The sequence below is a fragment of the Pelecanus crispus genome, chromosome Z (assembly GCF_030463565.1).
Source record: "Pelecanus crispus isolate bPelCri1 chromosome Z, bPelCri1.pri, whole genome shotgun sequence".
NCBI lineage: Eukaryota > Metazoa > Chordata > Aves > Pelecaniformes > Pelecanidae > Pelecanus > Pelecanus crispus.
The window spans coordinates 10,249,563-10,271,120 of record NC_134676.1 but is presented as its reverse complement, the minus strand read 5'-3'; the positions used below and the strand labels follow the sequence as shown (position 1 = coordinate 10,271,120).

Genomic DNA, 21,558 nt, shown 5'->3' with positions numbered 1-21,558 from the left:
GCACAAGAGAACAGTTTTGTCTTTGATTACCCTGCTTCCTTTTTCTCTTTGAGTTTTCCTCTGGGCATCCAGCAGTTTCCACAAATTAAAGTGTTACATCCCATACCCCCGCCTTCCCCCTTCCTCCCCCTGCGCCTTGATTTTTTTGACACTGTACAGATTGATAGGGGTAGTTGACTTTACTTTAACTTTAACTAAAGCATCACTTTAACACCTGACGTTTGAATAGGCCTTGACTGACAACAGAAGTTCCTTGCTTGGGCTTCGGTAGCTTTGGCATCACCACCAGGAGGCCAGGCATAATTTTTTACAAGAGAGGTTTGGAAATTTCCCTTTTTCAAGCCTTTGCGCTGTGACATAGCATCTTTGAACATGCATGCAAAGCAATGCTAAAGGTGTGGATATCTCGCCGTGTCCACCTAACACTAGGAAAGCCCAGCAGCTCTGAGGTCCTACTTTGTTAGTCTTACTGCTTGTTGTGGTTTAACCCCAGCCAGCAACTAAGCACCGCGCAGCTGCTTGCTCACTCCCCCTGCCCCAGTGGGATGGGGGGGAGAATCGGAAGAGTACGAGTGAGAAAAACACCTGGGTTGAGATAAGAACAGTTTAATCTCCCCTGGCACAGCTTGAGCTCATTTCCTCTTGTCCTACTTTTTACTTTCATTAAAAATAATCCAGCCACCAAACCAGGAAACATGAAATTGCTACTCTGCCCTTAACTGGTTTAGTAGTGGACTTGGTAATGTTAGGTTAATGGTTGGACTTGGTGATCTTAAAGGTCTTTTCCAACCTAAACGATTCTATGATTCTAATAATTGAAATAAAGTAAAATAGTAGTAGTAATAATAACAATAGTATAATAATAGTAATAATAATATACAAAGCAAGGGATGAACAATGCAATTGCTCGCCACCCACTGACTGATACCCAGACAGTTCCTGAGCAGTGATCGCTGCCCCCCAGCCAACTCCCCCCGGTTTTTATACTGAGCATGACGTCATATGGTATGGAACAGCCCTTTGGTCAGTTTGGATCAACTATTCTGGCTGTGCCCCCTCCCAGTTTCTTGTGCACCTGGCAGAGCATGGGAAGCTGAAAAGTCCTTGACTAGCACAAGCAGTACTTAGCCACAACTAAAACATCAGTGTGTTATCAGCATTATTCTCATCCTAAATCCAAAACACAGCACTATGCCAGCTACTAGGAAGAAAATTAACTTTATCCCAGCTGAAACCAGGACACTGTTATATGCTTCCTTGTTCAATTCTACCGACCTGTGGATGACTTCTAACTATCAGGCTGGGTACCAGTACCCTGTCTGCCAGTTACTGAGGGAGATGGGCTTGTTTGGAAGCTGCTGCTGACACATGTCCTTAATTGTTTTGTGCTTAGGTCATGTGTCCCTGCAGTCCAGCTGAATGGTGTGGCAGAGCAATTCCTGCCTTGGCACAGAGAAGCTCCAGAATTGGGGTCTTTCAGCCCTTACCCATGCTTTGATTAGCTACTGTTTCTGAAAAGATCTTCCGCTTCACTGCGTTGCATCACTGTCCCTTCCCCAAGCTTCTTCCTAGATTATAACATGGCTGTCTGTTGGGAAAAAGCAATTGCATAAATCCCTATTGTTCATTGTAAGTCATTGGATATTGGGCAGTGATTCACTCTCACAACGCCCCAAGAAGGGAATCCGATGTCACTCTCTCCAACTTACTGACGGAGAAGGTGAGGTGTGGAAAAGTGAAGGATTTGCCCAGGGTCAGGCACTGAGTCAGTTGCAGAGCCAGTGTTGGAGCACCCACCCTACACCAGCTCCTTGGGCTTGCGTCTGTCTAGACTTTTCCAAGCACCAGCTTTGATGCTGGTGTTACCACCATCTTCTACCATCCATCTGGGAGCCTAGACATCTCCCATCCCTTCACCAGTTGTGAGGAAATGTCTATATCCTCAACTTGTAGCCAGAGGGGCTCAGATGCTGCAGACAGGAGAAATGTACCTACCTACCTGGAGAACATCACATCTCCCCATGCCTTTTGCTGCTCACCTGCCTCTCTCTGGTCTTATGGCCCTGTGCCCACCACCAGGGAAGTGATAGGGTCCAGGATGCAGTCTAAATAAATCTCAATAAACCTACACCACACAACACAACATCTACACTCTGGTGGTTCAACAAATGGCAAAACAGCCCACAGACCTTGGCTTAGGAACTGCCAAAGGGGAAAAAACCCAACACACAGCTTAATTTCTTGCTGTGATGGCTTTGATACAGAGTCAGGGTGAAAAGGACAGAGACAGTATAAAGGAGAAGGGAGTGCAGGAGGAAGCGAGGCAGAGGAGAGGCTGTGGATCCTCCATGGCTTCGGTGATGCACAGCAACAGGGTGAGGGGAGAGAGAGGGAGAGAAAGTAAAAACACGGGTGTCCTGAGCACTGGTTTGCAAACCCCACCTGCATCAAGCATGCATGGAGCTGACGGAGTGCTCACTGTAGGTCAGAGGACTCCACTGATGCTGGTGACACCAGACCAGTCCTGAGTGCAAAGTAATGGGGGAAGTTTCCTATCCCTGTAATTATGTTTGGACCCAAGTGTTTCCCTGCGTTTGATTCCTCACACGTTATTGCTTTCTTAACCACAATCCTGACTCTACTCCTTGGGCTTGCTGTAATTTCTATATGAAATAAAGGTCCATTCACCACTGCACTAAAAAATTCTGCTTTTCCAGCAGGAAAGTCAATGGTTAAATAAGGGGAAAAGGAAAAGCTGGGCATCTGTGGCTTTGCAGAGGAGGCGGGGGAACATGTCCAGGAAAGGGGTCCTCTTCAGTCCTGCAAATTCAGCCTTGCTGCTCTGCATCAAGCCCCACTGAGTCAAAGAGCCTGGGGAATTTTTACTGCTCACATAACAGAAACCAGATGCCACAAGTGGCACACGTCCTGTTAGCAGTCCTCACCCCAGCTGGTACAGACTGGGACAGCTTTCATTCAGACCATCCCACAGAACTGTCCCAGGGTGATACAGGGTGTTACTGAGTGTGAAAAGGCAGCAAGGGTTGGTTCCTGCGAGGCTTAGTCAGTCAGTGGTCTCCTCATCAAGGTCCTATGACAAGGGATTGGCTCTGCACTTGGGACGTCTCACCACTTTTCTTCACATCTTTCATGGGGACCGGGCTGGAAATGCTCTCCTAAAGCCCTGGGTGAGGGAGAGAAACTGTAAGGATACACAAGAGTTTTGACCCAGATGCAGCTTTTCATGGAAAAAGGTCTGGTCTTGCTTCTTGATACCAGCTGCAGCTGGGTAATTGCTGGAGTCAGGAGGTGCCTTGGCCTCAGCCTGCAGTACAGGTGTCAGGGATCAAACCCTCCTGCCCCATGATTTTGCTGCAAAGGCACCTGCAGCCTCTGGATCAGCACAGGACTACTGATCACTTTGCCATCCTGCAGGAATTTGGGAGGGAAAGAAGGCTGAAAGCACGGTACTGTGCACAAATGGGTTAAGACACTGCTCAGTCCATGCATATAGCTTTCAGGTCCTCAGCTGAAGCTGGAGAGGGGCAGATATGGCCCCATGTTTTAGGTGACAAGTGATGAAAACAGCAGGGGTTTGAGCAGGACATCTTTGTCACATTTAATTCCTTCTTCTGAAACTCCTGAATCCTTTGCTCACTTATGCAAGCAATAAAGGAAATTAAGAAAACCACCCACTCTGTCTCATGCTGAAAAGGAGGAAAAAAAAAAATAGCTGGGTTTGAAGATAGGGTGGAAGGGGTGTGGTTACCCAGGAGGTGTGTCAGGCATCGCTGAACTTATTTATAAGCAAAGGCAGCTCTGCTGGGGAAGAAACCTTGCTGAGGCTTTGTCATCTGCTGCTTTTTCCCTGATACTGCTTGAAGGGCACCTCTACTACGATGGGGAGGCAAAAGGATGTTCTTGCCACTATTGAGGAGCACCTGAGGATCAGAAACAAATTAGTCCGGCAAGCGCTGGCTGAGTGCCTGGGGACGCTGATCCTGGTGGTGAGTCTATGTTGTGGTGTGGGGATGCTCCCTAACCCCTGGGTGTGGGGGAAAGTGTCCTGGTGAAGGGGCTGTGCTACTGCCAGGTTTTGCACTGAGCATGAGCCCAGCTCCAGTGCAACCTGCCCTGTGGGGGCTAGAGAAGTCCTTACCCACAGGAAAAAACTTACGCAAGTTGCCATAGAATGAGCTTTGGGGTTGCTGTCAAAGGGTGGGCTCTGCAGAGCTTTGTGGGTGTTTGGGGGCTTTTGTGTGTCTGCAAAGTGCAGGGAGCAAAAAAGTCTCTGCGTAACCAGCAAGTGTTTTGCTAGAGATAATGCAAAACTTCCTTTCTGTCTGCCCTGGAATATTTTCTTGGCACTGAAATAATTCAACTGTTATCACCCAGGGAAGTGAAAACTTTTTCCTCATCTTGCTCTCTTTTCCTTGTGCATCATATGGAGAAGTAGCCGGAATTTAAACTGTTGCAGTGTTTTTTCGCTGTCAGTTGCAGGTTCCCCAGGTCTTACCAGCAGGGCTGCACAGCCCTGTGGCAGCCTGTGTCAGCAGCCCATGGGGAGCTTGCACTCGCCATGTGTGTGACAGTGCCGAGCTGTCAGCTGATGTGTTTTTTAGTGGTGAATGGCAACAAAACTCTTCTGCCTGTTTTAGTGCTCAGTTTCCAGAGGGATGGGATACAAGGAGTAAAGGGGTGTGGATATCTGTATAAGTGACTTAGTTTGAAGATGTTTTGAGTGGCCCTGGCTTGCTTTGAAGTCAAAGGCAGAGGCAAACAGCTAGGACAGTTGTGTGTGAGGAGTGGGGAGCGAATACTAGTGTAGCAAAACTGGGATAGGATATCTGGCTTTGGTTATCTGTGTCCAAAAATGCAGGACTGCCCAACGGGCCACAAGTCTGTTGCGTTGATATTGCAGCAGAAGTGAGTTGGTGTTCACACAGTGAATACCTGCAGGTGAAAGTTCCTCTGAAGTGGTGTAAAGCCAGAGCAATCCTGTAGGTTCCAGTAGAGTGACTTGTGTGTTTACACCTCTTTGTAACTAATGGCAGGACTGTCTGGGGAGAAGTGTAATAGTTGGAGGAGCTGAAAGTGGAGGAAGACTTGAAGCTGCACATGCTCCTGGGGATAACACAAAAGGACCAACACGCTATCTTATGCTTTAATAAGTAAGACTCTTTTTTGATGAGGAAGAAGAGGCTACTGGGTCTTGTGTGGGAAGATAGGGGGCTCAGCTGAGTCCCCATAAATGGTACCACTCTCAAAAGAAAGCAGCTTCACACAGTGCAATGGCTTTATTGTCAGAGTGACCTAGCTTTGGTCATTTGCAAACAAGTCCTGTTGATTTTTCAGGGAAAGGCTGTTTGGGATTAAGGTGGGTAGAAGCTGATAGAAAAGCAATTAACGGGTAGAAAGTTGCTCTCTATGAATTGCTGATGTTGCTGCAGTTAGCCTCGGGATTGAAGCAAGGCAAGACTTGTAAGGAGGAATAATGTCTCCATTATTAAGCCAAGTTAATATTGCTGGAGAAACAAGGTGAGCCTTAGCCATGTGGATCTGAGCTTTCAGAAGGGCTTGTGATCCAAAAAATGTTGTTCCTTCTTCCAACTCTATTAGCTGGTATGACAGAGATTACTTTGCCCTACAGCCTTGCCTTTCTGGGGCAGAGAGGAGCTGGGATGTGCTCAGAGCCTGAGGAAGGGTTTGATCTAAAATCATAACCAGCCTCCAAAATGAGGGTGGTAATGGGCACCCATCAGCAAGGCTGGATAATGCACTGGCAAAAGTGGGCCTTGTCCATGGGAGCCCTGTCCTTGGGAGCACCACACCTGCTGTGTTTTAAAGTCTATGTGTTAGCATACACGCAGATCTCTCGCTTTCTTCAGGAATTCCTGAACTGGTGTCTGGGGGCAAGAAAATGCTGGTTTTGGTGACATTCAGCTCTATCTTATAGGTCTTGTAAAAGTGACCTGGGATGTCCTGTGGCAACAGTGCAGTGGATGGAGGGCTGTGGGTATTGTGTCCATGTGGGAGAAGATGGGGTGGGCTTGTGGGAGAAATGGGAAAGTCCCAAATGTTGAATGCTGCTGGGTTGTCAGCAGGCAAAAACAGGGTATACAGAGAGGAAAATAGGTTTGAGGGCAACAAGCCTGCAGTATGGCTTTGCTGGGCATCGGTCCCTTTCTGCCTTGGAGTTGTCCCAGTCTATTCTTCTGTTAATGAAGTGACACAGATTCTACTTCACTTAAAAAAAAATTTTTTTTTTTTTTGCTCCCTACCACCTGGATTCTTTTGCATCTTTTTAATATATCACCTGCCTAAAACAGAAATGGCCTCCAAGATGACTTTCTTTCCCTTTCAGATGGCCTGGGTAGTAGTTTGAATTGGATAGTCCCAGGAGAGAGGTTGTCATTCTGTACCTTGCAAAAGTTGCTGCTGCCCACCCTGCCAGTAGGCTGAGCTGGGTGTGCATGCATTTAGCTGCATTTGAGCCTGGTAAATATGTCTTATGGGCTTCAGACAATAAAACACCCAAGGAAAGACCTGGGATCCATGAAATTGTTTTCACAGGAGATGGAGCTGACTGAACAATATTAGGGATGGATTTAAGGTTTGATATTGTTCACACTGAAAATAGCTTCTTGAGCTGAAGGGGAGTATTTAAAGTTTGCAGCTTACTTAAATTTCACTGTGTAATGTAAAACTTGTCCACCATGGATATTGGCATGGCTTCAGCTTCTTCCCTCTTCCCTTTCATTGCATAATGACCTCAGTGCTCTCAAGCAAAGTGATTTCAGACCCCTGAAAAGTGTCTTTACCTGTAAGACTTAACATAGTGCTTGATTTTATTTTTCTCATTTTTTTTAAGGAGGTTGTATACGTAGCAGAACATTTAAAAAAAAGTGTCTCTTTTTTTTAAGATAAGAAAAATAATCCAACTAAGGCAGCCAAGCCCTGAATAGTGCAAAGGCAAGGTGCTTTTTACTTGCAAGCTCCTTTTGCTGTGTACAGCACCATGAACAGTTTGGGTTTAGTCTGCGGGTAGTGTCCTTACTGTTACAAGAGGAGTAATGCTGATTTTACCTTTCCTCTGATAATTGAAATGACTCAGTTTTTTGCCTTTAAAAACTGCTTTCTGAGTGGTACTTTAGGTTTGAACTTTATACCTATGTTGGAAGCACCACTTGCTGACAAGAGTTAAGCAATGCAAACACTAAAGGCATTTTTGAAGTTGCTTGTTGTTTGTGTTATTACTGTAGCAACTCACTAAAGCAGATTTCCAGTGGCAGGCCTCCATGCCTCCCTTAAATGTTGATCTGTTTGCCTTGCTCGGCTGGCTGTAAATACCAAAACTGGCTCTGTTTGGTTTTTACATTAGCAGGAGAAGGAATTTACTGTTTATAATTGATTTCCAAGTTGGACTAACTGTGATTCACTGCTGTAGAGGCACAAAAAAAGAACAAAACAATTCCTAATTGCTTTTCAATCAGGGCTGTCTTGACTTTGTGGCCAGGTGGGAGCTTTCTGGAGTATGAGTGTGCTGCAGACCACAGAAACCAAAGTAGCAAAGTAGTTGGGATGATCAAGGCAAAGGGAGCCTTATTTAACTGTTGGCAGTGCAGAGCTTAAAGTTGCGGCTCATCCTGCAGCCAGCTGGGACAACACAGGAATTCCCACAGTCGCTGTTTGTTTTGTGCCGATTCACTTGAACCCAGCTTGTTGGATTTGGAGAAGGTGATTTTTTTTTTTTTAAAAAAAATGTCTTTTTCTTAATGATTCACTAGGATTTGAAAGGGGCTTGAAATCTTTGCTGTAAGCATGTTGAGTGCTGCTGCTTCTTCCCTGTAAAGTGTCTGTGCTGCTGGGTGTGGAGGCATGGGAAATGGCAGTGCTGCTCTCCCTCACCTTTTCCACCAGAAGAGCTTGAAGCTCTCCATTAACTGGCCAAAACTATCCCTCCTTGCTGTTTGCATGCAGGAGCAGGGAGGTATCTTCTTCCTACGAACAGGACAGTTCAGGCACCAAGACTTGCCCTCAGTGGGAAGGCAGCTTTTCTCCAGCAGTGCCCAACCTTGTGACCAAAACCCCACCAGAAGTACAGGTCTTTCTAAGAGCTAAAGCCTGATCTGAGGGATACCAGGGATATCAGAATAAGTGTTTTTGCTTCCGTGTGTGTGTAGGGAAACAAGCTAAAATAGTGAATTTCCTCTCTAATTCCTAAGTCCTCTGCTGACAGTTGCTCAGGTTTCTTGCTCTGAGTGCCACTTGTCTCCCCAGCTTTGTGAAGCACTGTTGTAGCATGTCATGCACACAACTTTCCTTAGACCTCTTATCTCTCGAGTCCTGCAGCCCCACCTGGCCCTGGGACAGTGTGCAGTGCAGAAAGAGCCATAACAAGACAGACCATCTGCTGCTGCCCTTCCCCATAGGACTGCTTCTGTCTGGGCCGGCTCCAGCTGTGCTGGACAAGAAGCCCAACTGTGGGGTCTAATGTTTCTCCTTGCTTTGCAAATTGTAAATGATGACCAGTCTTGTTGCTCAAGAGGTGCTTTGAGGAAAGGCAAAAATGACAGTGGTCCTTGTGCTGCATTTGTGGCTGGTGGAGGTCGTCCTGGCTGCACAGGCCTTGGAGTCGAGGAAGATGTCTGCATGCTGCTTGAGCAGAAACAGCAATGGGGATGGGTCTGTCTTCATATCTACCCAGCTGGGTCCTGCTCCTTGGGGAGGGCAGCAAGAGGCCATGAGGGAGACTTACAGTGCCTTTAACCCCTTGCATTGAAGTTGGGAGGTTGTTTTGCACTGGCTGTAAAGTGACAGTCCTCTGCCCCTCCCTCCAAGGCTCTGCCCTTGAAGGGACTGTAGGATAGTCCTGTGTTCCACTCTGATATGAAGAGAGGTGTCCTTTTGTGTGTCTAATGCTTAAAAACTTCTATCAGTATCTCAGGGTCTCTTCCTGCAGAGTAGACCCATGGTTTGACTGCCCTTCTGGCATCTTCCCCCACTAACCAGAGGGCAGGGAGGGCTGAGCAGCCTTTCCTATCCACCGAGGTGACTAGGGTAGATTTACAGCAGGCTCCTTGACTAGTCCCTGGTTTATTTGCTGGCTGAAGAGGATAGTTGTAACTTGGGTCATAACACTTCTCCTGGGCTTTGCCAGCAAAACTTTCCCATCTCGATTTAGAGATCAGTTTGAAGTCCAAAACCAAATGCATTCAGGCCTTTTGTGTTGCACCTGAAGGTGTGAAAAAGCACTGGCAAAAAACCCAGGAGGTAAGTGAGGAAGCAAACCTGGCTGTTGTGCAGGGGAGTGCTGAGCACTACCTTTCATCCAAGTTTACATATGGAGTTACTTTTCACAAGGTCTACCTATAAACTCGGGTGCCCTCACTTCTTCTTTAGCTTTTTCAACTTTGTTTTGTCCTCCAAGGTCCTTTCCTACCAGCCCTGACTAGCTCCGAGGCTTCCTTGTCTCTAGACATTGAGACAGGGTGTTTTTACTTTGGGTGACAAAGCCAAATGGCCAGTCTCCAAACATGCCCTGGACACAGGGAGTTCAAGGTTTCCCTGAGTGTGAAGTTTCACTCAGCGACCTGCTGCCTTTTCCTGGTTTTGCTGCTGCTTCTGGCTCTCCCCTCCATGTACAGGCTTTGGAGTTTGTCAGACCCTCCACCCTTGAACCAGTTCCACTCACAGATCCTGCAGAACATGGATTTTTTTTTGTTTGTTTGTTTTTCACAGTAAAAGGAGTTGTATCAGCTCATGAGGAATGAGAAGTCTCCCTGTTGGCAGGGAAAGCCATTAGATCTGCTAGAGCCAGTAAGATAAAATTAGGGAGCTGGCTTCCATTAACCTGGTTAATGGGTGCATTGACCTCAGTTCCTAGGAGAGTAGCTTTAATACATCAGAGTAATTCTTTGTTGCAATCATTTTATTAGCACTTTAAAATTGCTTTTGAACTTGGCTAGTGGATCATGGGAGTATAACAGTTGACTCCTGCACATGCTGCCATGTGAGGTGCTAATCTGGCTTTCTGTTGTTGTCTGGGATGTTCTTCCAGTAATGTTTAGGTTTTTTTAACAAACAAAAAAGAAAGAAAAAAAGAAATGTTGGAGGAAGGTTACTAAAATCAAGAGTGAGGGGTCATTTCTGCCTTGGATGTGCACCCCTGTCTCCAACCATGGTGCTGTAATATTGACTAAGATTTTTTCACATCCATTGCATGGACTTAAAAGGCATTGGGATAAATGGTGAATTACTTTTATTGGACCTTCCTTGCCTTTCAACTCAAGCTGGCTGTTCCTAAACACTTCTCTGTGAGCACTGGAAAAAGAAGACTTAGAAAATGGATGCTAAGTGCCTCCTGTCTCATATGGCCTGGGAAAAGGAATCAGAAGGAAAACTAGCTAATAGCAGAGGTGGAAATGGTGTGATTAAAAAAATTATAATCACTACCACAACAAAACTGTAATGTCAAGCCACTTGCTGCAAAAGCATGGGTGAGCATGATTTGAGCTGGTTCCTGAGAGTCAAATGCCATGGATGGATGTCATGCATAAGAATATATGTTCATGCTTAGTGGACTCCACTGGTGCAGGACGGAATTGCACACATCTGTATCATTGATATGTTCAAACCTGTCCCTAAATATTACTCTTTATCTGCTGAGGGTCAAGATTTCTACTGTTACGCTGAATTAAGCCAAATAGTGCTCAGGGCTCATCTGATAAATAATTGTAATGGTCCTGTGGAGTGGCTCCAGGGTATTTTTCATGGCCCATAGACTCCCTTTTGAGGAAAAGCTGGGGAGCTATTACCAGGTGTAGGATGGAGGGAGAGGAGGATGGGGAACAATCTCTTGAGAAATGGCAGATCTGGCCTTCTTCCAGGTTAAAGGAAGACCTTTGTGGGTGAACGGGGGGGTGGAGGGGGGAAACTTTACTCTGTGGTTTCTGCAATGAAATGGTATGTGGCTAATGAGCCAACACCATCCACTTGCAGAACTGCCAGTTCTTTCAGAGTGAATAACACAAATACCTTCATCAATCAGTAGAACCTGGGGCCAGCCCTGCCCCCAGATGCCCATTGCAGCTTTTTGTGGGCTCACCCCCTCACTGGTCAGACTGATGTGCTGTGTGGCCTTACAGAGGTGAACACCATGGCCAAGTACTCTCCCCAAACCTCTGTCTAAAGCATGCTGGTGATCTTCTGGGGTAAGGGAAGGAACAGATGTCACCCTGGTCATTAGCCAGTCTTTATTTGCTTGGTTGGAGCTACACTCCCCTCAGTGGTTTGGGCATAGCTGGGAATAGCTCTGTTTGCTGCACAATAAACAAGACTTACCTTTTCTGCCTTTGCCTGGCTGTCTTTTCTGGCATGGCTTCCCAGCTGGGCAGCTCAGGGTTGGGACACTGAAGGGGCTGTTCTGACTGCATCCAGTAGATAGCTGTACTGGACATCCCCTCTCATTAACTAATGAGTTCTACAGGTTCCTTTGCTCTTTCTACACAAGGCCCTGTGTTGGGGACCTGGCTCCTTGTCAAGAGGTACCTGTGTACAGAGTGCCCACCTGATGAGTCAGCCTGCTCCTTTCCCAGAAGGCTGAGTGCAGTGTTTGCTTTATTAGTAATTCATCAGTTGTCAAGGGGATGGGAGGGGGTGAGTTAGGTCTGCTTTGGCTTTGCCCCTGATCTGGTGTGTTGCTCAACTGGGCATGTCCAGTATTGGCAGGAGAGGTGAAGAGAGCCACTCCTGGGGCCTATTTGGTGGCTTATCCCCTAGGAGCAGATACTGCCTCTGTGGCAATTGAGTAATTCTGGGATGATGGAGCTCACAGAAGCAGAAAGTCTTGATGAGTGTGGTGATGTGGGCATGTGATCAGTATAAATAAGGCAAGCCTTGATCCCTAGATTTGAGGATCTCAGGAGCAAGCTGTAATCCCTGTCCTAGTTTGAGGATGCTCTCCGTACCTGCTGATGTGATAAGTCCAGGTATACACCAAGAATCAATTCAGGTGGAGTCAGTGGAAGATAAAAGCATACAAATGATCAGGATTAGGGTTCCTTAAATTACATAGTAGGTAGTGGAGAGACTTGACCAGGCAGAAAACCTCCAGCTGGATGAGTGATGAACTGAACTGCCACAGGAAACTGGTCTGGGTTGTTAAGGGTGAGCACAGGAGGGATGGCTTTTAGATGTGGTTGGCAAGAGAAGGATTGCCCATTTGGAACAAAAATCTTTGAGCAAGACCACGTGCCTCCCTTAGCTACTAGGAAACAGCCCTCATCACCCAGCAGAGACAACTTTTGTCCTCCAAAGTGCTTGGTGCATCCCTGATCTTGGGCAGAAGGCCCCAAGCCTCTGGATGTGCTGGTGGCAGGCTGTGTGTGGAATATGGACTTTTCTTGATGGTGCCTGTGCCATGTTGGTGCTGCAGAGACAGGCCATCCATGTTGCCCTGATCCCTTCTTATATGGTTTTGCCATAGGAAGGATATGGCTGGTTTGGGGTGATGTGGGCTCTGCCCAGAGTGCGCACACCAGAGAGCTTACCTTGGGGCTGAGACAACTGCAGGTACCTCAGCTCAAGGAGGCAGCCCCAATCGCTTGCTTCCAGCCAGTGCCATCTGAGGGAGGACTCCACGAATGTTGGGCTGTACATGACCTTCTTCAGTCATGTCTGTATTTTCTGGCATTAGCAAAATTGTCCCCTGCCAATCTGTGTGATACTGTGTGAAACAATTAGCCTTTTTAAAAATAAGGTACTCGTATCCCTCATCTGAACAGTTGCATAGTAAATACCTTGGTCCAGGGTACTGTCTGGCTGATTCTTCTCACTTATTACCTGAAAATTAGATGGTTGGACAAAGACCTCCAGTCTCCTGGAGATGTGAACTATGGTCTGATCTTGCTTTTGATTTTGGCCCTGGTTTTGTTTCCCCCTGTCAGGAGATAGGCTTGTTCTATGTCCTTTCTTCTTCCCTGCTGTTCCTGGAGATAACATTTAGATACTTCTACCAAAGGTTAAAGCTTTGAAGGCTTTGAGTCATGGGTGGGCTGTGACGGTGCATACAAGTGTAAGTGAAGCAGTTGCACGCAGTGGTCAGCAACTGGCCCTGATGTGAAACAGAGGATAATTTCAATCTCTTCTTTTTCCTCTAGCTGTTTGGCTGTGGCTCCGTTGCACAGATCATGCTCAGCAGAGGGACTCATGGAGGTTTCTTGACTGTTAACCTGGCCTTTGGCTTTGCTGTGACACTCGGCATTTTGATCTCAGGACAGGTATCAGGTACGTTGTGGCTCCATGTGGGCTGGATTTCACTTGTGACAATTGTTGTGTAGGCCTAGATGGCTGTGCTTTTCCTATGTGGCAGTGGTATGGAAACCAGTGTCCCTTGGCTCATCTCTGGGAGCCAAATTCTGCCTGTAAAAGTGCAATAACCACCAACCTCTTTGCAGGTGGACATCTGAACCCAGCTGTCACTTTTGCCATGTGCTTCTTGGCCCGGGAGCCCTGGATCAAGCTACCAATTTATGCCCTGGCCCAAACCCTGGGGGCTTTCCTGGGAGCTGGCATAGTCTTTGGACTGTACTATGGTAAGTGCAGAAACTGTCTGTGTTTGTTGGGGTGAGATGGATGCTCTTCATGACTTACTGGAGGGAGGCTGGTTCGCAAATCAGAGAAGCACTCTCTTGCAGAGCAGAGATGTGAGAAAGCTCCTTGCTGTGTTTCTGGGAGGGCTTTCCTGTTCTTATGGTGACTCTGGGTTCCAATCAATCTGAAGGCCAGCCTGCGTTGTTGATGTGCAAGTCTTTGTCCTTGAGTAATGATCACTGTAACATAGACCACTGGGTGGCCTCTCTTGTAGGTACTGTCTGGATTAAAACAGATCTTTCAGAAATGCTGGTGGAACACTGGTAGTAATGTAGATTTTATATCTGTGCATTGTTCCAGAGCCATTTTATCCTTCCTGGTTTAAAAAAAAAAATACAGACTCCACCATGGATGTCTTCTGCATTTTCTTGTGTTAGCTTCCAGACAATGGGACTTCTAGCAGTTTTTGCTGCCATTATCAGAGTGATTCTATACCTTGGAAAGCATCATAGAAATCCAGTTCATCACGTGTCTATTCCTTCTGAGTGATGTTCCTCATCACAGGGCAATATTCAGCAGACAAGTACTGACTCTTTGTGCTAGAAATTGCTCTTCTTTAAATATCAAGGGTGACATTTTGACTTAGAGTTTGCCTCCTGATGTCTGTTTCTGGCAATAGGAGCAGTGTTCCCTGTAGCTGAGCAGAACATCTGGGTCACTGTAGCTTCCACCTGAAGGGAGGCAACTGCCAGCCCAGCATGAGCACCAACTGCTTTTCACTTTAGAAGGAAGCAGGGGGACCTAGCTTCCTCTCTGTAAACATCAGGACTCAAGTTCAACACCAGTTACCTTTCCAGTTGGTGGGCTGAAGTCTCCTCTTCAGATGAATTAATCCCATCTTAGCTGCCTAAACCATGGAAGAGCTACCTTCAGGAAGTGTCTGGTTTTTTTCTCTCCACTAAGCATGGAGGGAATCTATAGACAGCCCACCTAGGTTAGTTATCCAGCTTCTACATAGTGGTAGGCAAGAGGCTGACTGCTCTACAAGGCAACCCTGAGAGGTGAAACTAATTGTGTATTGGCTTATAGGGAAGTGCAAGATCAGCCCAAATCCTGTTTGCTGCAGATCAGATCCATAGCAATATCATATGCCTTGACACCAAGACTGATAACACAGCATTTGGGTACCTTTTGGGAGAGATTTGGAGTCAGCTTAGTGTTTACTTTTTGGCTCTAACTTTTTCCTGGTGCCTGGCAAAGAAGAAATTAGGAACAGGGACTCAGGCCATTTGCATCTGAGCCTGACTGGTAAAATTCTGTGGTGGCTCACACCCTAAGTTTTCCAAATGAGTGCTCAACAGCAAATGATATTGCAGCACATAGCAAGGGGGTGCTCAGGGAATTCTGTCTCAATATTCATGGCTCTGTGGAGCCTACATTTTAGCCATCTTCCAAGCAGTGTCCTCTCTGATGTGTGTTGGAAAATGACTGACCTCTCTACCTTTCTTTTTTCTCCGCTCTCCACCCCTCCACCTTCCCCCCTCTCCCAGATGCCATCTGGGCTTTTGGCAGCAACCAGCTGTATGTAACAGGACAGAATGGCACTGCTGGTATCTTTGCCACCTACCCGTCTCAGCATCTCAACATTGTGAATGGATTCTTTGACCAGGTAAGGGGGTACTAGGAGGATGAAGGTGCATTTGAAGAGAAATTTGAGGTGGTTTTGGGCCCCTCCTTTAGTTAGAGAATGAATTGAAATTTAAAGAGAAGATACCCACAGAGGTTTTTAGAGCTGACACAGATACCTCACTAGCCCATAGGAAGAGCAGAGCCAGAAAGAACCCTTACAGCAAGAAGGCTTTTGTTAAGGGGATTAACCAGTTGCACAAGACTGACCAGGACACCAGTGAAAAGGATACCACTTGGTCTCAGCCCATGAAGAGTGATAGAGCGAGGAAGGATGGCTCTTCCTCACTCCCACTGTACTACTGTGGCTGTTGCACAACCCAGACGTCAACAGGGTCTGGGGTGATGGTTGGTGTTGGAGGTGACTGCCTCCTCCTTAAAGTTGCCATCAACCACAAAGGGACAGCAGCCACCCAACTGTGGCAGGTTGGAAGAACATTTAAGAAGATTTCTTCAGCTTTTCTGGCTGTTCAAACAGTTATTCATAGCTCTTCTGTGGGTAGAGAAAAAGGTGTGGGCTTGATCAAGCCTGTGGGCTGCCAGGAGGAGCACGTTCCACTCTCCTGTGGGTGCTCAGTCTACTGTGGCCTGATAATGCCATGGGATGACTTAGTACAGCTCTTTCAGTTTAGAGAATGAGTCCTAAATGCATTGGACTTCAGAGGAGTTAAATAATTTTGTTAAAAGATTAATCTGGACTAAATTCTTCTTCTTCCCCCTCCCTCCCCAGTTCATTGGCACTGCCTCCCTGATTGTTTGTGTCTTGGCTATTGTCGATCCCTACAACAACCCTGTTCCCACGGGGCTGGAGGCTTTCACAGTTGGCTTCGTTGTCCTTGTTATTGGAACCTCCATGGGCTTCAACTCTGGCTATGCTGTCAACCCTGCCAGGGACTTTGGACCTCGTCTCTTCACAGCCATTGCCGGCTGGGGCACTGAAGTGTTCTGGTAAGTGCTTGCCAATGAAAACGTTGTGCATCAAGTGGCAAAAAAATTACTTAGCTTTGGCATCATAAAGAGTCTTAGCACCCATGAGGTATCTTTGCATTTTATAAACTTTTTTAAAAGACACTGTTTGCTCTGCCCTGATTTCTTAAGAGATTGTGGAAGCTTGGCAGTTTCCAGAAGTGAGAGCAAATGACCTAACTTTGCTATCAGGGAGGAAATCTAAGAGCATCCATGAGAAGTTCAGGTGCACATTGAATGTGAGTCAATTTTTTTTAGTGGTAGAAAATGTAGGGCGTTTTTTATACTTGGATTTTGTTGTTGCTGGAGAAAATTGAGAGCTGTGAACAGTACAGACTACATGTTGTCAAGGGATGCTTTCCTGCAAGCAGTGGGAGGGAAGTGAAGGTGCTTAGTTCAGGCACTGCAACTGCTTCCCTCCTTTCTGGTGGGAAGACACGTCTTGGAAGTCCTAGAACTAGTTGTTCTGAATTGCTTGTCACCCGAATGTGCAGTGGTGGGCAATATCTGCCTTGGAAATTGCTGCGGACATGTGGGTACTGTTGTCTTTTGCAAGTCAATGGTGATGTTTGGAGATGACCAGATCTTGCATTGTTCCAGATCCAAACATGAATATCCCAATGCGTAGGCTGCAGTTCTTACCTTGTGCATTTTCTCTTTGTTTTCCAGGACTGGTAAACAGTGGTGGTGGGTTCCAGTCGTTGCTCCTTTCCTTGGGGCCATTGCAGGAGTGATGGTCTATCAGCTGATGATTGGATGTCACGATGAGCCTTCTCCACCTGCCTGTGAGCAAGAAACAGTCAAGCTGGCCAATGTGAAGCACAAGGAAAGGGTCTAAGGAAGCTGCCACCTAGATCTGGCAGACATTTGTTACTCAGGACTGCAGCTGGCAAACCAGAGGAAGGAGTTAAGAGCTTCAAGAATAACAGGAAGAGGCTTTTTTCCTGTCTTGAGATATTCTAACTTTTTTTTGTTTGTTTGTGTATATCCCTGATGCATTTGCTTTAGGCATTTTCCTGTGAGCCTTTTCCCCAAATGCAGTATCATGTAGTATTTCCCTAGTAGAAGGGAGTTGAGGACTGTAGGAGTCAGGAGGGAAGTGGCATTGCTGTCCAACACCTCCAACATGGGCCAGTTGTTCAGGAATCTGGAGCTTTTCTGGGCTGTGTTGCTGGCCTTGCCTGTGAGCTTGGCAAACTGCTTCCCTCCAAACCATTTGTAGAATGGGGATCATGCAAAACTTAAATTGTTTTGCTAGCACAGAATGGTAACTCCTACATCCTGGAAAAATATTGCCTGTGATTCTACTATGGATCAAATTCATACTTGGTGTTGCTCTAAAGTCAGTAATGTGGCACCAGGAATGAACTTGTCTTAAGGATTTTTATTGGCCAAACTTCTTATATCTCCCAGGAATTCCTGGAACGTTGTATCAATTGACTGATCCATAATGTCAGAGCGGAGAGTGAGAATGCACTGGATTTTAATTTAATATTAAGACAGAGTGTTTACAAACCACTGTACCCTGGTATTCTAATCACAATTTTTAACATTGCCAACTCCTACAAGATAACACATAAGAAATCTTTGTTCTAGCTGGGGGCTAACCTGGAAAGAAAACTTGGCTCCCCGTAACAGCCATTCTAATTAATCAGCATCGTATATAAAGTGCAAGCAGCTAATAACCAAGTTCTACTGGAAACATGGTGTTGCTAAAGTTGTGTGTGTTTGTGTAAATTTTGCAATAGTGGTTTTTTAAATAGATTTATATATAAATATACTCATTAAAGCTGTTGCTAAATACCAGGGTTGGGATGAGTTAATTTAAAGGTGTGTGGGAACTGCCTATTCTCTGACAGCTTTGAGATACTGTTGGATTTTCCTGGGGTGGCCTTAGATTATGGCATTGTGGAGCATCTCCTTTTCTGCCTTGCAGAATTACTGGGGTATCCCTGGTACTCATGGCTAAGCAACTGAGGTCAGGCTCCTCCTGTGCTAGCAGTGCTGGCATCTCAGGGTCTCTGCCTCTCCCAATGCCATATTATTACAGAGTATTTGAAATTAGCAGTGTAAGTTGTGAAAGAATTTGTAGGTCCCATGCCACTGTGTTAGAGAAACTCTTTCAAAGCCTGTTTCTGTAATGTGTGCATTCCTTGAAATACGTAACTTTGTACACTTTTCCAGTCACTAAAATGATGAATTCTTCTTTTTTTTTCATTTTTAAAAAATAAAATGCCAATACCTACACTGTAAAATGCTAATGTTTGAATTTTTAAGCAGCTGTCAGTAAACTTTGCCATGGAAAGGAAGTAATCTATAGCAATAGCTTCCTCAAGCCCTCTTCCTCTTCAGTCTGTAAGAGCAAAATGGAATTAACCCTTTCAGGCAATACATCTACATGTTCCTTTTGTGTTTTATTCCTTTCTCTTTTGGGTTGGGCTTTTGGGGCAGGTGGGAGGAGACAGGGTGCCTGTAGTCAGTACAAAGGCTGAGGTACGTGCTATCGGGTGGGGATGTCCTGCTGTCAGGCATCTTATTCTTCAGGCAAAAGGAACAAGATGTCAGCATTTGTCCCTTGCCCTTTGTACCATTTAACATCTCTTACTATTCTTTCAATTAATGCAGTTCTGAATATGCAATCCTACTCTGCATTCAGCATACTGTCCAGCATCACCCAGCATATTTCACTTGTCACTCCTTTTTATTAGCTGTGCCATGCATGGAAAAGTATTACAGACCTGAACCCAGTGCTCAAAGAATTACACAAACAGCTTTCTTCCAGCCTGTGTCATCTGTAAATACAATTATTGTTGTTCTTTGGCTGATCTGCGTCCTGCTGTTTTTTTCCTGTATTAATTGTACTGCCTTAAAATAACTCATAACTTCCCATATGGTGCCATACTGAACAATTCAGTGAAGTCTGGATGAATGTGGTTTCCTGTAATTCACCAACTAGAAGTCAAATGGCTTTTGGCATGAAAGTTGCTGAGTTTGTTTGGTATGCTCTATCTGTGGTCAGCATGCTGCTTTATTCCATTTCTGTCTTGAAAGTTTATACATCAAAACCTATGTAGAAGTCTGGCATACTCCTGTGATCAACTGACATAGCTGCAGAGGTCAATTCCTATTTCCCTTCAGGACTGTTAGTCCTTTTTCTACTCTTCTACCACATCGTATCTTCAAATGCATTGATCAATGTATTAAAATTCTTACTACAGATCTTATGACTTTTCATTCAAGGTGTGGGTTTTGGGTTTGTTTGGGTTTTTTTTGTTTGTGGGGGTCTGGGGTTTTTTTTTTGGTGCATTCCTTCCTGCTTCCATCTAGCGTGTACCCTTGCCTTACTTGTGCCTCAATGGTTGTATGTTATTACCCTTATTAAAACTGCAATAAAATACCAGATTGAGGTCAGAATTTTTGTCTTAACCATATCCCCACTGTGTAAAGCTTCAGCTTTTCTGGGATCTGTTGGATAAGCACCAAGCACTGCTGAGTAGATCCACTACCATGTGGAAAGGGTCAGACTCAGCCTGCAGTCAGCGGAGGGGGAGCTATGGAGAACTTAGCCTCACCTTCCAGATGGGTCTGGCCCATATGAGACATGATTAGGGCAGCCCTTTGCTAACCACATAAGGAAGGCAGTGCACAGCACAGTTTGATATGCCAGATTTCAAGAGCTCCAGAAGTGTTATTGAAGTGTGGGGAGGGAAAGATAGAGTTAACTGCAGCTAGCATTTTTCCTGGCAGCAGGCACCCTTAAATTGCTGCAAGTTGTGGTTCTGTTTGTTTTTGAAGTAGCTGCCATGAGAGAGATTCTGGGTGTTATTCATCTGGCAGGCCCATACAAACTAAAAGATTTTTTTTCTTTTTTTCTCCATACCTAAATTTAAAAAGCAATGAATCATCTTGTAGTTAATGCCTTGCTTTTGGAGTCACTGGGAGAGGTTAAGACTTATCTGCCCAAATATAGTCATCCGGGTTTTAGATCAGATGAACTCCAGTTGTAAAGCTATTGAAATATACTTAACTTTGTAGGAAGAAATAAATCCATGATTTAAACTATTCATGCTTGACAGGGAGAGTAATTTGTCACTGGAACAAAATGTTAAAAGATGTGGTTTCTCTATTGTGTGAGGTTTTCAAATTAAGACTGACTGTCTTGCAAAAAGGTCTCTCAGTTAAATGACAAGCTGTACTCTTAAAAGCAAGTCCTGCTGGAGGAAATTCCCAGACCTCTGTATTACAGAAGGTCAAGTTGACAGGAATTGTCCCTTCTGACTTTAGAATCTACGAAATTTATAAGGCTGAAAGTGGCCAAGTATTCAGTTTCTCTTGGTTCTTAGCTGATCCAAGCTCTTTGCTGCAGGTGCTGTGGTACAGTGGCACATCAGCTCTGACCCAGGGAAACGCTGGTTTTGGTTTCCCATCCTCCTGGTGCCTTGAGATGCATGCCTCGGGAGGCTCTTCCAGCTCTGTTTGCTTTGTCCATGCGTGAAGTGCCAGCAGCAGTGCTGATCTCTTCCAGACCCAGCTCTGCTTCTCCTCATAAGAGCAAGGTGCTGTCATGAATCAAAGGGCTGACGTTGCTGGGCACTGTGGTGCAGATGGGAGAAGAGTACAGCCTCCCTTGGTGCAGCTTTTCTATCCCAAAGTGAGTTTCAGCTCTCTGCTGGTGGTGGGTACTGAGGCTGCAGGAGTAGGTTGGCATTTGGCTGGCCACCTCCAAGTGAGAAGGACAGAAACAGGGTGAAGGTCTGGGCTCTACTGAGGGACAACATTGGCAAAGATGAGGCTGTGAAGGTTGTATTCCTTACTGCCTCCTTTAAGTCCTTGGTAGTTCTGCATGCTCAGATAGTGCTTGAACTGCCAGCTCTGCTGTGTGGCCAAGGGTCTTGCCCTCATCCTATATCTCAAGGCAGAAAGAAATTCTAGCCCACTGCCCAATTCCAGCATGCCCACAGTCCTGGTGTCTCCAGAGCCTCTGAGTTTGTGGGCATTCAACTCTTTAGGAGCCTCTGTAGCCTTGTAGGAGCCTTGGACACATGTGTTTTGGACTGAATGATCTTAAAGGTCTTTTCCAATCTAAATGATTCTATGATTCTAATTAAACCTCCTCATTTATTCTTTGTGTAAAGAATAATAAAAATCCTTCCTGGCACCACAAACTCCTTGTTGAGCAGGAGGTTCCTCTTCACTCTTCCCCATTCAAACTCCAGGTCAGGAACAGTGTCCCTCATGAGGGTTTCCCTGGGTGCAGAGTGTGCATGCGAGGCGGACATCACGGAACTCCAGGCAAATGTGTCTGTAACCCAG

The 21,558-nt window shown here is 45.8% G+C and overlaps 1 protein-coding gene across 1 annotated transcript; it reads left to right on the top strand.

Moving 5' to 3' along the window:
- The first annotated feature begins 3,795 nt into the window (after positions 1-3,795).
- Positions 3,796-19,624, top strand: LOC104034163 (aquaporin-3). The gene is made up of 6 exons (XM_009487078.2): positions 3,796-4,007; positions 13,161-13,287; positions 13,458-13,595; positions 15,144-15,262; positions 16,010-16,227; positions 16,915-19,624. Exons 1-6 carry the CDS (start codon positions 3,900-3,902, stop codon positions 17,081-17,083), a joined length of 879 nt encoding a protein of 292 aa, XP_009485353.1. The 5' UTR covers positions 3,796-3,899; the 3' UTR covers positions 17,084-19,624.
- The last annotated feature ends 1,934 nt before the right edge of the window (positions 19,625-21,558 follow it).

Coding starts and splice junctions, on each gene's coding strand:
- LOC104034163 (XM_009487078.2), top strand. CDS start 3,900: ATGGGGAGGCAAAAGGATGTTCTTGCCACTATTGAGGAGCACCTGAGG. Junction 15,263..16,009: donor TGAATGGATTCTTTGACCAG/GTAAGGGGGTAC, acceptor CTCCCTCCCCAG/TTCATTGGCACTGCCTCCCT. Junction 16,228..16,914: donor TGGGGCACTGAAGTGTTCTG/GTAAGTGCTTGC, acceptor TTTGTTTTCCAG/GACTGGTAAACAGTGGTGGT.